Source organism: Psittacula echo (genome assembly GCF_963264785.1).
Source record: "Psittacula echo genome assembly, chromosome: 21".
NCBI classification, from domain to species: domain Eukaryota; kingdom Metazoa; phylum Chordata; class Aves; order Psittaciformes; family Psittacidae; genus Psittacula; species Psittacula echo.
This window is the reverse complement of record NC_137757.1, coordinates 7316733-7337619: the sequence shown is the minus strand read 5'-3', so window position 1 is coordinate 7337619 and position 20887 is coordinate 7316733. Positions and strand designations below refer to the sequence as shown.

Below are 20887 nucleotides of genomic sequence, written 5' to 3'. Positions count from 1 at the left end.
GGAGGCCAAAAGCAAATGTTCTTTTAGATCCCACAGTAAAATTAATGGGAGAGAAAAAGACTTGAGTCTTTTGGACAAGATGGAGATGATGAACTGAATCCCGGTATTCCCGTTGGAGAATGGGAGAAAGGCAATACAGGAGAAGCTGCCAACGAGATGAGCAATTGCATCAAAGGGAGACAAGAAGTATGTCACTGTGTAGTAACCTGAGAGACACTTCAAATTGCATAATTCCTCCAAAAGTGACACTTGTGTCCCAGAAAGGCACCGGGCCAGGTGGCAGCACTAGGATGCATCTACCTCGGGCACAAGCAGAAATATCCCAGCAGCTCTGGGAATGGTGAGGAGCCAAATTTAGATGCTCTGAAAACAAGGAGCTCTCAGCCAGGCAACGAGAGGATTTTTGTCCCAGGTTTTGGTGAAAGTGCTTCCAGGAGGGGCTTTGGGAGGGCAGGAGTCCATCGGCCTTCCCAGTGCCAGGCTGGGACACAGGGAGACACAACTGGAAAGGAGATCTTAGCCCAGTGGTGCATCCTGAGTTCTGGCTGGTCCATATGCAAGGATGGTCCCCTGCCCATGGAGAGGATGTGGACCCCCATTTTGCTGCCCCTGATCTGCACTTGGGTGCAGGCAGCAGCCTGCCCGCTGCTGGGGAGCCACTGAGCTCCCCCAGTACCAATGAATCAGTCTTCAGTGGCTCATTGTGGAGCCTTCGAGCCCTCCATGAGGAGGAGGAGGAAGGAATCACAGAGATGAATCATTCCCATATTCCTGTGGAGTTGGTGGGGGGGATGTGTGTGAATCTGGGGGCAGCTGTGGGGAGCTGGGATTGGGGAGTGATGAGTGGGACATCCATACCCCCATGTTCGCAGCCTCATGCCCTGCCTGTAGGGAGCAGCCAGTGACTCCTCAGCACTGACTCCTCTTGTCCCAGTGCCAACCCCATCACAGGGAGTGAGGGTAACATCAGCCCCAGTCCTGGGCAGCACAGTGCCCCATGGCCTGGCATGGGCAGCACACTGGGGACATCAAGGGGCCACCCTCGGAATGCCCATGTGGCCGTCCTGGCTGTGGTCTCACCATGCAGCTCCACCAGCAGCTCCCTAGCTTGTCCCCCTCATCTCCCAGCTCCTTGGTCTGCATTAAAAGCCGCTTTGTGCCCCTCGTGTCAAATCCCACACTGCCATTGTGCCCATCCCTCCACCACCATCCTGCCAGACCCTCCATCTCCAAATCCTCACATCTGCCCATGACAGGGGGTCGGAACCAGATGACCTCAAGGTCCTTTCCAACCCAAACCATTCTATGATTCCATGATTCAACAGTTCTATCGTGTCAAATCCTCCAGCAGGGTCCAGCCCAGCACAGCCACAGGCTCACCTGAGCAGGGGGGGGAGCCTGAGCTGCCGCCTGCCCTCCTCCCATTGCTCCATATTCATGAGCCCCTCTTGCTCCTCCTGCTCCTCCTCCTCCCGGTGTCCGCTGTGCAGTCGGGGCTGGTGCCGTACCTGAGCGCAGCCGGACGCGGCCCCGCCATGGCCGGCGGCGCCCCCGTGCTCCAGCTCTGGCTCCTGTGCCAAGCCTTCTGCCTCTGCCTGGCCCAGATCGTGAGTTCTCTGCTCGGCCCCGCTCCGCGCCAGGCTGGGATGGGGGACGGAGAGGGCATGGAGAAGGGATAGGGAAGGAATAGAGAGGGGATGCCGAAGGGATAGGGAGGGGATGGGGATGGAAGGGGACACTCCCTATCTCCCTGCCATAGACCCTCACCCGCAGTGCTGGGACTTCTGCTTCTTTTCCCAGCGACTTTCCCTTGCTTTTCCCAGGAATGACCCACTATGGGGGGTGGGAGCAGCACCCGGCCGGGATCCCCAGCTCTGACCCAACTGGGATCTCTCCATGCCGAAAGCTGCCTCCAGCCCTGTGAGCCAGGGCCAGGGCTGGGATGCACGCCTTGGAGTTGTTAGTTAACCGGTTGAGTTTTCTTCTCCCCTTGGGCAGCAATGGGGACTCTGCCGCTCCCCTCTCCAGCAGCCGCCGATCTTGTGCCTCCCATCACCTGGATAAATGCTTATTCACCTCTGCTTTGCCGGGTTGAGGGGGGCTGAGACTGACCCTCCCAGGGCTGTGCCGGGGTTCTATGGGGTTTGCCGGGGGGCACGAGAGGGCGACCAGCAGTGGAGGCACTGGGGATCCCAGCGAGTTCTCCCAACTCACCCAGGGGCAGCAGCAAATGCATTGGAAAGAAGCAAAGAGAAGGTGTCGCTCTGCCCCTCGGGGCCAGCGGGCAGGCAGTTTCCCCTGGGATTGCACCGACAAGAGAAAACTGTTCCTGCCTTGCAACTCCAAAAATCAGGTGTTTAGGAAAGATTTCGGGATAATATTCCCATGTGGCTCCTGAGCTGCCCGCTGGCACAGACATGGCACAGACACGGCACAGATGTGGTACAGAGACGATACAGACATGGTACAGGTGTGGTACAGACAGGGTACTGACAGCATCGCTGCAGAGACCTGGGGCACCTCCCTTCCTGTAACAGTCCCCCAGGATGCCCATGGGCTTGTGGTGGCAGGGTCCGGGCAGGGGAGCAGGCTCTGGTCGGAGCAAGGAAGCTCCTGGAGCAAGGATCCAGTTGGAAATGACTCTGGAAGGACAAAGGTGTCATTCACGGATGCTCCCAAGGCCGGGTGCTCGCTCCCAAGGTGAAGCCAGGGCTCTCCTGGCTCCGTGAACAAACAAACCAGCATAACCCCTCATCCTGAGATAAACGATCCTGGAAGGATGGGGGGTCGCAGCCAGCCTGTCTGGTTTCATTTCCAGGAACACTAGAATTCAGTCTCTGGGACTGGAGTCTCTGGCCCCCCCCAAACACCGCGTCAGGATAACAGAGATTCCTTTGCAAAGCCGCTCCTGTGGAGTCCTGTGCAAACCTCAGGGCTGGGGCCAGGCTGTGCGGGCTGAATGGTGCTTTTGTGTGCAGCGCTGCGGGCAGCAAGCCAGCCCCGAGCAGGCAGGAGGGAGCCCACAGAAGGGCTTGAGATCCTCGTTCCATACCGGGGCACCCAAATCCTACCAGTGATCTTAGAAATCCCAGTGCTGGGCTTGAACGCCGGGCTGAGAGGGGCCATCACCTCATCGAGACCCTGCACCGCTGGGGCAGGAGGGAGCTGTGATGGGATAGAAACCGGGGAGGGGACGGGGAACTGCTTGTGCCTCTGTGAGGCAGATTCCCTGGAGTTCTCCACCCGTTCCCTTGCTGGGGGCACAGCCAGGCAGCCGGGGCATAGCTCGGATGCCTTGGGGTGCTCACTCCATCCCAGCCCTCCGGAGATGGGTCCCCATCGAGCGCTGAGCCCTGGCTCCCTCTGACCCCAGCATCTCCTGGGGTCGGTCTGATCCTTCCTGACGTGGGTCCCATCCCTTCTTCCCCTTAGCGAGGGCCTCCGGGAGAGCCCGGCCCGCGAGGGCCCCCCGGTCCCCCAGGAGTGCCGGGAGCGGATGGCGTTGATGTGAGTACGGCCGGGAACCTGTGCAGGCTGGAGGGAGGTAGAGAGGGAAGGAGGAGACCTGCAGCACAAAGAGAAACATTGTGTCAGGCAGAGGCGCTGTGGAGGGCAGGGAATGCCGGTGCCGTGCGGTTCCTGCGCTGAGCTGCTCCTGGGCTGGGGCACATGGAGCATCCCTGGTGTTGCTGGTGGCCTGGGTGGCCATACTGGCATGGGGGAGCCCAGCTCCTGCACTGTGGCTCCATCCACCTCCCTGGGACAGCAGCCTGTGGCTTCCTGACCACCTCGGGAATTGGGGCCTGAAATGGCTTTTGGGAGCAGAGGGCAGGGAGGTCTGGGTGCAGGATGCTCAGGGCACCCCCGTGTGAGCAGCAGAGGGTGCTCGGGGGGGCTGGATGCAGGGCTCAGCCCAGTGAGGAGCTGGAGCTGGGGGGCTGATGGGGAGCAGGACCCCCAGGTTGGGTGTCCACAGAGCAGAGCCATGCCCGAGGGCTGTGGCAGGCAGCCGTGGTCCAGATCCTGCCCAGAGCCTCAACAGAGGGGTCTGTGAGCAGCAGAAAGGGCCCTTTCTTGCCCCAGGCTGTTATTTTAGTGCTATTTCCACCCGGAGGGGCCGCAGCCCTCCCTGCACCCAGCACAGCCCTCGCCTCTCCACACCAGCCCCATCCTGATGTGGTTCTTGTGCTGGGGAATACAGTGTGGGAAGGGGGATTGGGGATGTGGGTTCTGAGCCCCCTGTGCTGCCTGGTCCGGCTCTGTAGGGTGACGGACCCCTTTTACAGCCTTCTTCCTTTTCCCCAGGGTGACAAAGGCTCTGCTGGAGCCCCGGGGTCCCCGGTGAGTACCCCCCCCCCCCCCAGCTCATTGATGGTCTCACCCTGCCTGGAGGAGCATCTTTCAACCTACCCCTTTCCTCTTTTAAAGGGTGTCAAGGGGGAGCCTGGGGCCCCTGGTCCAGACGGGCCCGCAGGGAAGCCTGGCATCGATGTGAGTACAGACCCTGTGTCCCCCCGGGTTACAGCAGGGTCTCAGCAAACTCCTCTTCCTCCCAGCACGAGCATCCTTTTATGTCACATATAAGAAAAAGCCCAAATCACTTCGTGCAGGATCCGGAAGCACCTTTTGTGTCACAGCAGGAAATGCAGGCAGAGTTGGGGCAGGGCTGCTGCCTCCCTCCTGCACTGCCCAGCTCCAAAAGCACATCCCCCTTCATCCCACACGGGCAGGAGCCGTGCCAGGAAAGCCATGGCACCAACACCCCAACATGGAAAGGCTTTTCCTTGTCCTGCACTGCAGCCGCTGCCCTGAGCCCTGGTTCGGCTCTTGTTTCCTCCAGAACAAACCTGGAGCAATCCCATGCCCCAGAGCCACTCCCTTGGTTTCGAAGTCTTTGGGGTTTTGGTTGCTCTTCAATAATAAATGAATAGAATAATAACTTATTATAAGCATGCATTACTCATCCAGGCTGAGCTGCCTGCGAGAGCTGGGCTCCTTTGAACACTGAGCAGAGTGGGGGGCTCTCTGGGAATCAGCCTCTGGGTGATGCTCAAGCCATGAGCTCCCGGGATCCAAACCCCAGCAAAAGCAGGGGCTGGGGAGCAGGAGGCCGGCAGTGACCTCCTGCTGTCTCTCCTCCTGCAGGGCCTAACAGGAGCCAAAGGGGAACCAGGACCCGTCGGCGGGCCAGGAGTTAAAGTGAGTGAGGAGCTGCTTCAGGGCTGTGCTCCGGGCTCCTACCTTTCCCCCTGGACCCAGTGGGGTTGGCGGGGCTGGGACCAGACCCATCACTGTGGAGGGAATGCACAGATGCAGGAATTGGATGATGGAGCATTTGGCAATGAAGTGCCTTTGAGGCTGGGTCTGGGGAACGGTGGATTTTGACTGCTGAGATAGCAGTGGAGCAGGGCTCGGCAGGGCCAGACCCTCCTGTTTCAGCTCCTGACTCTCCTGTTTTGTCCCTGCAGGGCCAGCCTGGACTTCCAGGGCCACCGGGGCTCCCTGTGAGTATCCACCTCCCCCTTGGACACCAGTGATGCTCCCACTCCTGGCTTTGGCAACCAAGAGTGGGGTGGGAGCAGAGCAGGGATACGGCTCCCCTGCTGCATCCTTGCTGGCAGGGTGGGCATTGCCCTGCTCAGGGCAGGGATGCTGCTGGGTTTGGGGGGGGTGGAGGATTGGGCCAACTGTGTCTTTCCTTTTGTTTCAGGGTCCTTCACTGCCAGGACCTCCCGTAAGTGTTGCTTGTGTGGGGCTGCGGGGGACACACAGGGATCTGCTTGGAGTTGTGCTGGAAGAGCTCAGATCTCAGCACCCCACAGCAGGAGGCTCAGGGCTCAACCTCTGTAGGTTGGTGAACTCCTGTCTTCTCTTTAAGGGGCTTCCAGGCCAGGTTGGGCTGCCCGGAGAGATTGGAGCACTGGGACCCAAGGTAGGGGGCAGGAGAGGGCACGGGAAAACCTCAAACCTCCCCTCCTTGCACCAGCATCCATTTCTCTGCACTGCAGGGCTCCTGGCATATACAGGGATGACCCTGTAATGTGAAAGAGTGGGATCCTACACTAGGAATAGAGGGTGATGGAGCAGCCGGGTCCATTGGTGCCACCCATCCGCTCCCAGCTCAGAGCCAGGGCATGCCCCAGTTCCCGCTGCGGGTTGCTGGTGCTCCATCACCCCCTCCATCGGTACCTGCTGCCTCCCCACCCCTACATCTCCTCACTTGGGCTTGTTCTTTCCCAGGGTGACCCCGGACCCGACGGCCCGCGGGGCCCCCCAGGCCCTCCAGGGAAACCCGTGAGTGTCTCCTCAGTCACCAGCATTGGCTGCAGGGGGAGAAGCTTCCACCTGGGCCCAGCCCAGTGCCTGGGGCTGGGGCTCGTCTCCACACACATCTCGCCATGCCCCCTCCCTCCAGATAGAGCATTCACTGTAACACAGTGCTGGTGTTACATTGGGGTGCTGACGGTCTCCTTTCCTCTAGGGCCCCCCGGGACACATCCAAGGAGTGGAAGGCAGCGCTGACTTCTTGGTGAGAGCTGCCATCACCGTGTCCCTGTGCAGGGTAGTGGCTGCTGGGAAAGCCCTGGCCTGAAATGCAGCCACCAGTGGTGTTGGGTAACTGGGGGCTGATGGGGCTGGCAGGAGCAGGTTCCCCAGCCAAGGCCATGCTGCGAGCCGGGGGTCCCCTGTGTCACCGCACAGCCTGGCTGTGGCGCGGGAGCCCATCCTTCCAGCACATCTCTGCAAGCTCTGGGGCCTTTCGCAACCCAACTCTGCTGCTTCTTCCCACCAGTGCCCGACCAGCTGCCCACCAGGTCCTAAAGGCCCCCAGGGACTGCAAGGACTGAAGGTAAGGGAGCCCTGGAGCTGCCAGGTTGTGAGCAAGGACCTCCGGTGTGCTGAGCAGAGCCTTCCCTGCTCTGGGGCATGGGGAGCTCGGGAGCTGCCCTGGGAACACAAGGACAGGCACACAGAGCCCTGTGGCAAAGGTGCTATGGGAGAGGTCCCCTGCAGCTCCCCAGTTCCATCCAGCCCCTTCCTTTGGCCCCTGCCAAAGCCCCAGCCCCATCCATGCAGCTCCCTGTGCTGGAAAACCAGAGAGTTAAACCCAGTGAGAATCCCCACTGCGTGCCCTTGGCTGTGGGATGCTGAGCCCCACCATGTCACCAGCAGGATGCTGAGCCCCACCATGTCACCAGCAGGATGCTGAGCCCCACCACGTCACCAGTGGGCACCCCAGGGTTGGGTATCCTGGGCACTGTGGCTCCGGGTGATGTGGCCATCAAGGCACTGCCTCAACACTGCTGCTCTGCCCAGGGATGCTCATGATCTTCCTCTTCATCCTTAGGGACACAGAGGCCACCCCGGTGCCCTTGGGGAGCCTGGCAGACAGGGCAGGCAGGTGAGAGACCTCTCTGGCAGCTTCCCAGCAGGAACCAGGAATGCCTGCCTCTGGGAATGCTGGGCTGGACCATAGGGCAGGGGCTTTGGGGAGAGAAAGGGGGAAAGAAGGAAAGCGGTGGGAGAGGAAGGAGGGAAATTGGGGCTGGGACATGGAAGGTGGACACGGTGGTCTTCCTATGGTGTCTTCCTGGATGGGGACACCCTAATGGGTCCCAGGCAAGGGGGCTGTGGGTGTCCAGGGTGGTTTGTACCCCTGCTGCACCCCAACACTCACCTCTCTCCATTCTTTGCCAGGGCCCCAAGGGTGATGTTGGTGTCTCTGGAGAACAAGGCGTCCCAGGCCCTCCGGTAACGTCCTTCTCTTTGCTGCTCTACTTGGTTTGTGCTTGGCCCCAGACATGGGGGATGTGACACTATTGTGTCCCCACTCCTGGGGACCCCCCGCTTCATCCCATCCATCTCCCTCTTCCCAGCCATGGAGCTGCCACCAGGAGGGTGGCAAAGCCGCATCCCAATGGAGGCCCCCACAGTCAGCACACATTAACATGGATAACTCAACATCCAGGGATAAATCTCTCCTGTACACTGAGCCCTCCCTTACCCCTCCTGATTGGGGGTACTGCATCCAGCTCACTGCAGGGATGCGGGGATTAAAGCTGTTTGGTCACACTGAGCACTTTGAAGATGAAAAGCAATTAATGGGCTGAAGCCTCTGGTCTGGGAAAGGGCAAAACTGCTTTGAAGCCAAGAGCTTTGGCAGGGGAAGTGGCACCAGTCTGGTTCCGTTGCTGTCATTGAAGTGACAACTGGAAAGGTGCCTGCTGGGGGCTATGGAATTAGGGGACTGAAACACCTCAAACACCTCCAAGCCAGCCGGTTTCCAGAACTGCTTCTGCTCTAAGTGCACCTTCCCCTGGGCTGCTCCTGGGGCCATTTCCCAGCTAAACTGGCTGCTGTTTCCTTCCCACAGGGACCACAGGGCTTGAGGGGTTACCCTGGCATGGCAGGACCCAAGGGCGAGGCGGTAAGTGCCTGGCTCCGGGGTCAGGGTGCCCAGCTCCCATGGCCATGCTTCCCAGGAGCATCACCAATGCTGCTTGGCTACCCGTGGGAGCTGGATGCAGCTTCTGGCCAATGGGATCAGACCTGACTGGGATCCGAGTCTGGGATGGAAGGAATCGATCCCCTTGTGCTCTCTTTGCAGGGTCCTGCTGGATACAAGGGGATGGTTGGGACCATCGGTACAGCTGGGCGGCCGGTGCGTGCCCTCCCTTGTCACCAGGGGCCATGGGGCAGGCAGGGGACCCCACACTTTGCTGCTCAGCCCCTGTCTTTCTCCCTTGCAGGGTAGGGAAGGCCCCAAGGGACCACCCGGGGACCCTGGTGAGAAGGGAGAGCTGGTAGGTATCCCATCACAGCGGGAAGGGCAGTGCCATGCCCGTGTGATGCCAATGCCCCTTCCTGGCATGGAGAGGGGCCCTCGATGAGCACCTCCTCCCTCTCCCAGCTCCGACCCCTGCCCCAAGAGGGCAGCTGAAACGACACTTTGATCCCTCCTGCTCTAGGGTGGCCGAGGTATCAGGGGCCCCCAAGGAGATATCGGCCCCAAGGGGGAGAACGTAAGTACCCTTACCTTAGCTCACATCTAGGGCTGAGCCCCTTGATAGGGAAGCTCTGTCCTGTTCAGCGCTATTCTGTGTCCTTGCACTCTGGCTCAGCACAGGCCTGGAGCTTTCCTTTCCCTTCCCAGCCTTTTTTGCCCCTACCACAAGCCTTTGAGTCCCTCTCAGAGGTGTCAGACCCAGCAACTCCTCCCCCTTTTGCAGGGTCTCCCAGGCATCGATGGCAAAGATGGGACCCCAGGTATCCCAGGAGTGAAGGTGAGCAGGCAGGGGCTGGGCTGGCCATGGGGAATGGACACAGTCATGGAGTGGTTTATGTTGGAGAGGACCTTAAAGCCCAGCCAATTCCAGCCCCCTGCCATGGACAGGGACACCTTCCACTGGAGCAAGTGGAAGCCCCCTGTCCCACCCGTGGACACCTCGTTGCTGCACCTTTCTCTGCCATGCAGTAACATCCTGTGTCCCCCACAGGGCAGTGCGGGACAGGCCGGACAACCAGGAATACCGGGACACCGGGGACAAGCTGTGAGTAGGGAACTGCGGGACCCAAGGCAGATCTCCATTACCATGGGGTGGCACTCCCATGTCCAGGCAGTGCTGGGACCCACAGGGATGCTGCCCCATTGCTCTGCATGGGGTTTGATCCTGGCTTTGTCTCCACAGGGCTTGCCGGGCCAGCCAGGAAGCAAAGGGGGTCCAGGAGACAAGGTGGGTCTGGGGCAGCATAGCTGGAGTAAACCAATGGAGCACCCACGCTGCAGCCCCACTTGCCCTACAGGGTGCACTCTGACCAACTCTGTCTGCCTTCACAGGGTGAAGTGGGTGCTCGGGGCCAGCCCGGTGTCACTGGTGCCCCAGGGCATATTGTAAGTACAGAGATGTCACCGTGTTCCCCCTGGGCACAGCCCGGGGGTCTCTCTCCTCCTCTCTCCTGTTCTATTTTCCCCATTTGCTGTCAAACAAAGCAGAGTTGGGCACTTTATCCCCCAACCCTCCTCTTCCTCCTGCCCCACAGCAGTATCCTTACGGGGAACCCCTTGAGGCCACATCCCCAGTGCCCTGGTCCAGCACCTCCTTGGCCACCCAGTGCAGTGGGAGCAGGGGACAAGGGCAGGGCCACACATCCCTGGGGCAGGACGAAGGGCAGGTGATGACGTGCAAGAGGGGCAGCTCCTCTGGGACTTTTCTTTCTCCCTCCTAGGGTGAGCCTGGGCCTCGTGGCGAGCAGGGACCTCAGGGTGTCCCCGGGGTGAAGGTGAGTCCCTGGGGCACTGTGGAGTTCGAGGAAGTGCCAGAAGCTGTCCCTGACTCCGCTCCCTTCCTGGTTCTGTGCAGGGTGATCGTGGAGAGCGTGGCCCTGTGGGTCCTGCCGGGGAGCAGGGGAAAGCGGTGAGTCAAGGCTAAATTCCCACTGAAAGAAAGGTGAAACAGTGGCAAGTGCGCTGCTCCTTTCAATGGGAAGCTTCAGGGCAGGTTGGGATGCTGTGGGGCAGCCTGAGCTGCTGGAGGGGATGGGGAGCTCCCCAGGCACCTCATTCCCTTGGGAAGGATGCTCTGATGGAGGAGGGGGTCTGCCCCCCACCTCTTTTTGCTCATTTTTCTCTTTTTCCTGTGTTACCCCCACTGCCAGGGGCCAAAGGGTGAGCAGGGTCCACCGGGGATCCCAGGGCCCCAGGGCTTGCCGGGAGTCAAAGGAGACAAAGTGAGTGCTGACTGCAGGGGTCGGGCTGCCCTGGGCTCCAGCTCAGGGATGCTGCACTGAACCGCTCCTTCTCCTTTGTCCAGGGCTCCCCAGGGAAAATCGGCCCCAAAGGCAGCACTGTGAGTACAGCACCCTCCTGCCCGGGGGGGGGGGAGGCGGTCACTGACACCGTGTTGGACAGGGCTGGCACCCACCTCTGCGGGGGTCTGGCACCCACCAGCACCAGGAGCTTTCTCCATCAATATAGCCCAGTGTCCTGGTCAAGTTCTTGGTGGAAGGAGGGATGAAAGTGGCTGCGGAGGAGGTGGGTGCTGCTGGTGAAGGCTCACATTTCTCCATTGCCTTTCCTCCAGGGAGATCCCGGTGTTCATGGACTTGCAGGGCTGAAGGGAGAGAAGGTGGGTTCCTGCAGATGGTTCCTGGGATGGGGTGGAAGGACATGGGGTGGATGTGGGTCTCCTGCCCAGCATGACCCCTGGCACATCAGTGTTGCACCCCAGTGTGCTCCATGGGGTACCTATGTCTCACCCAAGCTGTGTCTTTACATTCATGCTGTCTCCCCATCTCATTTCTTGTGTTCTGTCCCCAGGGTGAATCAGGAGAGCCAGGACCAAAGGGACAGGTGAGTGATGGGGACTTGGGACCAACCTGTACCTTCATGCTGGGTGGCTCTGCGGGACCCTCGGTGGAGGAGATCCTCCTGGTGAAGGCAGCAGTGATCCATGGAGCTGGTGCATGCTGCACACTGGTGGCCTGAGGAAGTATTTTCTCTGGAGACGGGCTTCAGTAACCGCGTTCAGTCCTGGATTCAAGTTCAGATCCTGTCTGGGGCCAGACCCCGGCTGCTCTAGTTGATACTGGGAGCGCTCAGGGTCTCGGCACAGGGCTGAGCTCCACTCCTGATGCCTCCCTTCATCCCCCCTACAGCAAGGCATTCAGGGTGAGCTGGGCTTCCCCGGCCCCACGGGGGATGCAGGTGCCCCTGGCCCCCAGGGCTACCCAGGACCCCCTGGGCCACGAGGACTCATCGGGGAGCGCGGTGTGCCAGGCATGCCTGGCCAGCGCGGAGTGGCGGTGAGTACCCCAGTACCACAGTACACACAGTACCCCAGTACCCCAGTACTGCAGTACACACAGTACCCCAGTACCACAGCACCCCAGTACACACAGCCAGCCCCTCCTCGCCTCTCCCACCGTGCTGTGCTGCCACTGACCCGTAGGTGAACTGCCCCTACCTTTCCTTACCAACTGGTTCCCGTGAGAAACTGCTGTTCTCGTCGGGAGCCGGCAGGGCTGCTCCATGAGCAATCCAGGAGGGCTGAGCCCAGTACCTAAAGGGGGTTAAAAAAAACCTGGAGAGGGGCTTTGGACGAGGGCCTGTAGGGACAGGACAAGGGGAATGGCTTTAACCTGCCAGAGGGGAGACTGAAATGAGCTGTTAGGAAGAAGCTCTTCCCTGTGAGGGTGCTGAGGTGCTGGGAAATGGAATCTTTCTGTATAAGCCTCATTTTAGACTTGGAAAATGAGGCTGCAGAAGGTTAATACCATGAGCAAGCTGCACCGTGAGCTGAGGTTGGAGCACATGCACTGGGACCAAATGGAAAGTAAAGAAGGGTGGGAACACCACTGGGTGCAGGGAGGTGCGGCGGATCGGAATGGGACCAGCTTTGTGGGTACAGGAGCAAACTTTGTGGGTGACAGGAGCAAACTTTCTCTATGGCATGTGCCTCTTCTTGCCACTGGCAGGGCCGGGATGCTGGGGACCAGCACATCATTGATGTGGTCCTGAAGATGCTGCAAGGTGAGGGGGTGAGAGGGGCACTGCCAGCTGGGTGCTGCCACCCCCATCCCGCCCCATATTGGCCTCTCTCTGCCCTACAGAGCAGCTGGCAGAGCTGGCTGTCAGTGCCAAGAGAGCTGCCCTGGGAGGAGTAGGTGCCATGGGACCCCCTGGGCCTCCTGGTCCTCCAGGGCCACCCGGTGAGCAGGGTCCACATGGACCCATGGGACCTCGAGGTGTCCCCGGCATTCTGGGTGCTGCTGGGCAGATCGGCAACATAGGACCTAAAGGTAGGTGGTGGGTGGCCATACCGACACCGTGCCCGGCAGAAATCCCCTTCGGGGCTCCTGCCACCCTTGTGCCCGAGTTCAGTCCCCGCTCAGGGGCAGCCCCTTCCCGTGCCAGGTCCGTGTTTCCTGCTGCAGCTCCAGAGTCGTTCCCTTCCTCTTTCTTTCACGCAGGGAAGCGAGGCGAGAAGGGGGAGCGGGGAGAAGCTGGCCGCGGCCACCCAGGCATGCCAGGCCCCCCGGGCATCCCAGGTAAGCCCCTCTGCCCCGCACACGCAGAGCGGGCAGCAGCATCCCTTGTGCCCCTTTAGCAGTGCGATGACAGCCACTGGCTGGGGATTCTCTGTCCCATCCCTACAAACGGGTCCATGCCGCAAATCCCCAGCCTGGAGCAGCCTTTGCTGCCTGCGCATTGCCGCCGCTTTCCCCTCCCCTCGGTGCTGCTCCCTGCCTGACGCCCGCGCATCCCCCTGCTCTTCGCTTCCCACGCCCCGTGCCCTGCTCTGCCCCCGGGCTCGCAGCACACCGAGGGCCGCGCTCCCGTTGCAGGTCTCCCCGGCACCCCGGGCCATGCTGTGGATGGGAGGCCGGGCGAGCGGGGCGCGCCGGGATCCCCGGGCCTCGCGGGCCGGCCGGGCCTGCCCGGCCCCACCGGACTGCCCGGGTTCTGCGAGCCAGCCGCCTGCCTCGGGGCCTCCGCCTACGCGGGTGCGCGCATGGCGGAGCCGGGCGCCGTCAAGGGCCCCGTGTACTGAGGAGACACCAGCGCCGTGACGGACCTGAGCAGCAAACCCGCGCCGGGGCTGGCAGCGGGGACCGGGACACTGCAAATCCATAGGAACGGACGCTGCCCGTCCCGGCTGCGGGAGCGCTGGGATCAGGGCAGCGCCGGAGGGGAACCGCAGCCCCAGGAATTTATCTGGTGCAGTTATCACCCCCCCACCGGCCTGAGGACAGGGAGGAGTAACGAGAGGGCACCCCAAGTCCTGTTCTCATCACTGGGCTGCGTTACCTCCCCTTCTGCTCATCCTCCGCTCCCCGTGCCCCTTCCCAGAGAAATAAATTGGCTTTTCTACAACCCCTCTCACTGTTCTGTCCTGCTTGCTGCTGCACCGGCTCATTGCCTGCTCCTTCCCCGGCCCCCCCCCCCCCCCCCCCCTTTTCTTTGTTAAACAAAACATTGTGTTTTGATTATTTAAGAGACTCACCAGAACCAGCCTTGTCCCCGCAGGGCACTCACAGAGCTGTAAATCTTTGTAAAATAGGATTATTTTGTAACTATGAAGAGAAAACCACCAACTTTTTACAACTGGACAATAAAACTGGGATGGATTGTTAATGAACTGAAATGACATGTTGAGTTCTTTGAAGCATACCAAGGATACACCGGTGGGGGGTTATTATTTGAGGGCTGAAGTTGGTTTTCGTGTTGTTTCAAGCCCCTCATTGGGTGTCTCAATTGCTCAGTCCCATCCCTGGGGACAATTTTAGCCTCTCAGAAGTTTCTTTAGCAAAAGCTCTTCCTTTTCTCACCCTCTTGCAGCAGTGCAAAGGGAATTTGCAACTCCTGATCCCCTCCCACCACGCTGGAGATGGAGCAAATTTGCCAGCAATGCACCAGCTACCCTCAAATGAGGCCAAGTGAACCTGATTCCCCTCGCAATCAAGTAGCCAGAAAGCTATTAACAGCGTTGCAGCAGGTATTGATCTCTTAATAGTTAAAAAGGAGGCCTGTGGCTCCAGGAGGATCCACAGGTGTCTCTCTCATTACTGCCATCGACAGCAGCAAGGATTAAAGCTGTGCAGCGGGAGCAACGGGGCCTCGCTTTGTAACATAAATAGAAATCAATTCAGGTTTATTAGCGAAACATGTTGCGGTTGGCAGCAGAACAGCTCCTGGTGGGAGAGGCTGGTGGATCCCTCCTGTGGCACTGAGCGTCACCACTTCCACCAGGGACACGGCAAAGCATGGCCAAACCAGGGCTCAGGCTGCGTTGGCAATAAGGGGCTAATCCTGGCAGGGACCAGACTCAAGCCCCATGTACTGCTCCCTCCCCATACACTGTGTATCAGAGCATTTTCCCATATGGATCCTTAGCTTTCCCCATGTACCCAGACTCCTCAGAAGTGTCCCCCACTTGTTCCCCCCCTAAATCACCTTGTCTGTGCCCTTTGCAAACCTCTGCCTTGCACTTAACATGTAATCAGCCAACTTTAAGGGGCCGGTCTTAAACCAAAAATGGAAGGCAATTGCAAATGTTGTATTTGCAAGTTGGGATTCAATCAGGGAATTGAGGAGGGTGCATATTAATTACAGGCCATACTCCGGTTGTTTCGAACAAGTGGCAAACGCGCTCCAAATCTGCCTCTTCATCAGACACCTTATAAATATTCATCCCATAAACAGCAGCTTGAATGCCGTTAGAGACAAGAGGGACTGAAACCTGAGTATCTGTGGAAATGAAACAGCTGGAAAACATCCAATCCCTGCCCCAAATAACAACAAATCATTATTAGGAGAGGTGAAGAAATAGCCTTGTTGAGCACTTGTCTGCATTCGTGGGCAAATGAGGAGATCCGTCCTGATTCTTGTCAGGGAGGAATTCAGGTTAGCAAACGCTTTCGGGGGCAGCCCTAGGCTGAGCCGGTCGCGGGCTCCAGCTGTGCAGCGCATCTGGGGCAGCAGCACGAAGCCGCTTTAGTTCGTTTGAACTTTCCCCCACGAGAGGGAGCTGCCTGCCCGCGAAGTCTCTCTTCCCAGGGCGCACACGCTTGGCACTGCGGATAGACCCGGTTGGAGGGGGCTTGGAGCAACCTGCCGGAATGGAAGGTGTCCCTGCCCGTGGCAGGTGTTGGAGCTGGAGGAGCTTTAAGGTCCCTTCAACCCAAACCAGGCTGTGACTCTGTGAAAAGGGTGAATCCCCCTCACTCAAACCCTTCCCACCTCCAGGGTGAACACAGCAGGAGCACCGTGGGAAAAGGAAACTGGGGTGCCGGGGTTTGCTGCAGGAACAATGGTGCAGTGAGGGTCCAAGGGTTGAGAGCTGAGCTGTGTTCCTGGAGCAGAGATTGGGCACTTCCCATGGAAAGAGCAAGGGCTACCAGAGGCAGGGAAAGTGCCACTGTGCCCATGGAGGATCCTGGGCTGCTCGGGAGGATGGATGCAAGGTCCTCTGCAAGAAGCCCAGGAGCTCCTCACTTGCATCCAAGCATGTACATGCCCAGGAGGGCTGGATGCAATGGAGCAGGTTCTTCAGTACTGTCAGGGACATGGCTATTGCTGCCTCTGCTGCTGTTCAGTGCTAATTGCAGCAGTGGCCAAGCTCTCCCTTAGCAGCTTTGACCTTCAGCAGCTCCCCAGTGCAGACCAGGAGACGCAGCAGGACCAGCACAGCTACAGCCAGGCTCTGTGCAGCCTCACAGGTGGGAGGCTGGCAAGGCCAGTGCCTGGGAAGATTAAGAAGATCAGGGTTTAATTAAAGTGCCAAGGAAGCAGCAGTCTGGAGCTTTTGCTCTTTTCTTTCCCACCTGCTTTTCCCTGAATTGGGTATTGTGGGTCTCCTGTGGCTGGAGCCACAGGCTCAGGTCCTCATCACGTCACCTGTCCCACCATCACCAGCAAAAGCCCTAGGGACTTCTGATCTCCAGCCCAATCTGTTCACTGTCCCCAGCTGTGCAAGCACGGGGACCAGGTTACAGTCAGTCGTGACTTACTTTCACAATAGAAAAATGTGTGGAATCATCTAGAATTATTTCAAGGGGTTTAAGAACCTGATGCCAAGCTTGTCCCTGCAGCTACAAGGACTCCAGGAACTCAGAGTCAGGCAGCATCACCTGCCTTTCATGGGATGAGAAAGACAAAAGGGAAGAAACAAAAGGAAATCAAGGCAGATCCCTTTAGGTCACGGCAATTGTTCCACCAGACCTACCAACACCCATACAGTCACAACTTTCCTTCTCCTCCCCTCTCCTCCAGGGCGAATAAAGTCCAATTCTTGCAGTGTGGAATAATGAGAGTGCCTCTGATTATTGCCATTGCAGGCTGGTGAGGGCAGCAGTGCTGGCTGCAGTTTGCATTTGGAGAGCAGAGGCATTGCCTCCTGCTTGCTCATCCATGGTCACTCACCAGCATCATCTCACATCCCACCTGGGTGACATCTCTGAGGCACAGGGGCCACCGTAGGTGCCCATGGCATGAATAATTCAGGGAAATGAGAGAAAAGTTTCCTTGAGCAAACTAATGCATTGATTAGATCAAATTGCTTCCCTCGCCCTCGAGAAGCTAGAAATGAGCTCATCACCGTTTGTTCTCTCTTGATAGGTAATTAACCACATTCGAATATAAAACAGAGGAGCTGGGGCACGTAAACTAACAGCTGAGAACTAAGTTAATTGTTGGAGGAGCCATAAACCTGCTTATTTTTATTCTTGGGTTATTGTTCAATGGTTTTGCCTCTTAAAAAGAGGGAATTACTTTGAAAATGGCTTGTTCTCTGCTGCTCCTGATCAGGAATGCTGGATATAGCTGGGACACACAGGGTAAATGTGCTCCATTAGCAATAAATATACAGGGGAAATGAATCTCCCCTCTCCTGCAGGGAATGATGCTGGCAGCCCTGTCTGTGCCCCAAGGCAGGACAAGCAGGATGCCCAAGGGCCATGCAGGCAGCTGGAGGAGCTGATCCCACTTTTCCAAAGAAAAGGTTAAATTTGAACACTAGCTGTATCCAAAGCAGCGATGAGGTTGTACCAGAGCAGTGAGAGAGCAATACGGTGTTTCAGGGAATTGACTTTGTTAATAGCCCATTCATTTAAATGTAAATGCTGAGCCTAGCTGGTATAATGAGGCTGGAAATCTTTATTAGAGAGCAAAACCAAGGCTTGTGGATGACTGTGTGCAGGAGTGGGGCTGAACGTGAGACATGGGCTGCAGGGCAGGAGCGTGCTGCATGGAGGGGCTCACACCAGGCAGAGAGCAAACACACTTCATAGAATCACTATGGTTTAGGTTGGAAAGGACTTCAAGATCTTCCAGTTCCAACCACCTCACACTGGGCAGGGATCTGGGGTTAGAGGGATGCAGGAGGCACGGTGTGAGGGGTTACCTCCTGCCCCTACCTTTGCTCTGTGCCTGTCCTATGGCTGATGCCAGTGTCTGGAGCATGTGGGGAAGGAAGGTCACAAAGGGTTGTGGTCTTGGGCAAGGTCACCCACCCTTGGAAGGGGTGCACGTCCCTCAAGTCTTCCCTGGGGGCTGGGGCTGAAAATAGCCCCCAGGCAGATGCTGCTGCAGGAAGCTCCTGGCAAGCAGCCCCGTTCCTCTCCAGCTCCAGTGAATGGTGCCCACGGTGGCACTGGGCCACCAGCCCTGTTCCTGCTCTCCAGAGAGCACAAGTCCCCTTCAGAGGGGTCCTGCCCCGGTGCACCCACACTCGGCACAGGGGGAAGGAGCTGACAAAAGGCTGATTTAATTACTGGAATTGTTCTGATTACAGCCTGCAAACACTATTATCTTATAATTATTGCCAAGAACATGCCATTAGTACATGATCAAACACAATGTCTTGTGGGCTGCTAGCTGATTGTCTGATGCCTTATGAACTTAATTACCTCATGCTGATAGAAAGCAACTGGGAGGATGGAGCATGGCAATGGCTTGGGAAGGGAGCTGGGACACCCCACAATAAGGGGACCTTTAACAGCTCCCTTCCCTGAATCTCAGCTCATGTTCTCAGGTGTTCTCATGATCCCAGCCCCTACTTAGCCCCTGCAAACCTCAGCCAAGACATAAGCAGGGTCAGGATTAGTGCCTCAGCCCTTTTCTTCTTGTTAGATGCCACCTATCCTGTTTTTAAGTTCATCCTTCTGAAGCAGGCAGCAAACACAGGGCACCAGCTTTCTGCCCATGTCTCCTAAGGTTCAAGAGTCTCCATTCAGCAGAGATAAAATCAAGACCTAGTTCAGTGCATGTTGATGGCAAGGTGGCATTGGGGTATATGGAAATGCAGGAGAGTCCAAACCAGGCTGCATTCACAGCTCAGGTGAATGATGCAGGATGCTAACCCTCACCCAAGCACTGCTGCTCCAGGACACTGCAGGCAAAGCAAGAGAAGACCAGTGGGTGAAGGTCCTGCCTGCAACCTCAGCTCCTCCTCCTTGGGAACCCTCAAGGACAAACTCAGCGGTGCCTCACAGCAGCCTCCAGCAGCTTGGTTTCCTTCCAGGAACAATCCAGTATCTGCCTGCTCAGGGACCCCTCAGCACCTCTCGCCTGCTGCTGCCCTGCCCTGGTGACAAGGACACACAAACCAATGCTGATATCTCATTAGCAGGATTAATTCTCAACCTCATTCCTGTCTCGGCTGAGAAATTGGCACTTCCACTTGCCAGAGCTCTGAGCCTGGGTCCCCTGGCCAGGGATGCTGCAGAGGCATTGGGTTGTCCTGGCTCCAACTGAGAGCACAGCAGGGAAACAACCACAGCTCTCTCCTGCTTTCCCTCTCCCTCCTGTCCTGGCCAGCCCCTGACCCCCTTTGTGATCCCATTTTGTGCTACCTGCTTGCAGAGGAGCCTCCACCTTCCTCCAGGATCCACATTCCCTCTGCAGCAGGATCTCCCTGGCCTCTCTCAAGCATTCCAGACACTGAAATCATAAAACCACACAATGAAGCTGCTGTGGGTGCTCAGCACAGGCTCTGTTGGCTGTGGGCCTATCCCACAGCCTCTTAAAGGAACTCAGCTCCCTGCCTGGCTGCATTTATGGCAGAGCAGCCCTGTGGCTGCAGCTGGGATGGGGAGGTGCTGCAGTGGATGCTGCCCACTCTCAGCTGCTGCATGAAAGGTGTTAGTGCCAGTGATTGCTGCCAGGCTGATCACCTGCATGGAGGCTGTCACAGAATCCCAGCCTGGGTTGTGCTGGAAGGGACCTTAAAGCTCATCCAGCTCCAACCCCTGCCACGGGCAGGGCACACCTCGCACTAGAGCAGCTTGCTCCAAGCCCCTGTGTCCAACCTGGCCTTGAACACTGCCAGGGATGGGGCAGCCACAGCTTCTCTGGGCACCCTGGGCCAGCGCCTCAGCACCCTCACAGGGAAGAGCTTCTGCCTAATGTCTAATCTAAGTCTCATTTTCCCCATGTTTCCTCATCCTCTGCCCGAGGAACCGGGGGTATGTGGATGAACCGTCCTCCGCGCTTCTGTGGCATGAGAAAAACTCCACATGTGAGTAACAAATCAGCCCCATGGAAGGAAAAGGGAAAGGGGGAACACTTTGGAAACCGGTCTATTAGCCCAGCCTGAGCTCAGTAAAGCATCCATGAATAAAATACGAAAAGCACAGATTTTTAATGGCTCATAAACATTTAATCCCCTAATGCAGAACATATATATATTTTTATATCCAGACATATGGGCTGCAGAGGCCTCTATTTATGGAACTGTGGTCTGGGTAAGAAGCCTGCTGCTGGGTGCATGCAGATCACTGGATATGGAGCCACTGAGCTTGTCCCATGCTTGTCTTCCCACAGAGCCCAGCAGTGCATGAACGAGGATGCTCATCCATCCCCATGCCCCTGCCTGCTCCACTGGGATGCTCCCGGGATGATGGTTTGCATGGCACTGGGAAAAGTGCTTGGAGACACAGCCCCATGTCGCTGCTGCAGGGCTCGGGCTGCTCCTGGGGCTCCTGCAGGATTTACTCCATGTAACTCAGGGTGGGATCTGCCTTCCTGGACTCAGAAGTGCAATAGGGGTGATAATGGAGAAGAGCAGAGGCTGTAGTGAAGCAGCCCTGGCTGGGCTGCCGTGGTGCTGGCTGAGCCCCGCTATGGCTCTGGTTCCTGAGCAGTGCTTGCATTTCCCCTAAAAGATAATTTCCACGCAGTAAATGCTCCCGTCAGGAGGCCGCTGGTGTCAGATCCAGCTGATGGCCTGCTCAAAGTGCGTTTTCTGTGCCTGCTCCTTCCCTTCCTTGCTCTTTTTGCCCTTTAGTTTGGCAGGAAAAGGAGAGAAAATCCCCAGCAGATTTGCTGTTTATAGAGTCGTGTTCAACAAGAGCAGATCAATGCAATAAACTGTGCGCTGTGATTCCGGGC

General features: G+C 57.9%; 1 protein-coding gene across 1 annotated transcript; it reads left to right on the top strand.

Moving 5' to 3' along the window:
• Nucleotides 1-554: 554 nt before the first annotated feature.
• On the top strand, nucleotides 555-13550 carry COL9A2 (collagen type IX alpha 2 chain; the record flags this gene model as incomplete). Its single annotated transcript, XM_080632504.1, has 33 exons — nucleotides 555-782; nucleotides 1491-1607; nucleotides 3433-3507; nucleotides 4306-4341; nucleotides 4429-4491; nucleotides 5146-5199; nucleotides 5469-5504; nucleotides 5711-5734; nucleotides 5879-5932; nucleotides 6241-6294; nucleotides 6482-6529; nucleotides 6794-6850; nucleotides 7349-7402; nucleotides 7699-7752; nucleotides 8375-8428; nucleotides 8609-8662; nucleotides 8751-8804; nucleotides 8970-9023; nucleotides 9231-9284; nucleotides 9498-9551; nucleotides 9690-9734; nucleotides 9839-9892; nucleotides 10228-10281; nucleotides 10362-10415; nucleotides 10657-10728; nucleotides 10812-10847; nucleotides 11082-11126; nucleotides 11318-11350; nucleotides 11656-11802; nucleotides 12475-12529; nucleotides 12610-12798; nucleotides 12970-13047; nucleotides 13345-13550. The coding sequence occupies 33 exons, from the start codon at nucleotides 555-557 to the stop codon at nucleotides 13548-13550; spliced, it is 2346 nt and encodes a 781-aa protein (XP_080488630.1).
• Nucleotides 13551-20887: the final 7337 nt, after the last annotated feature.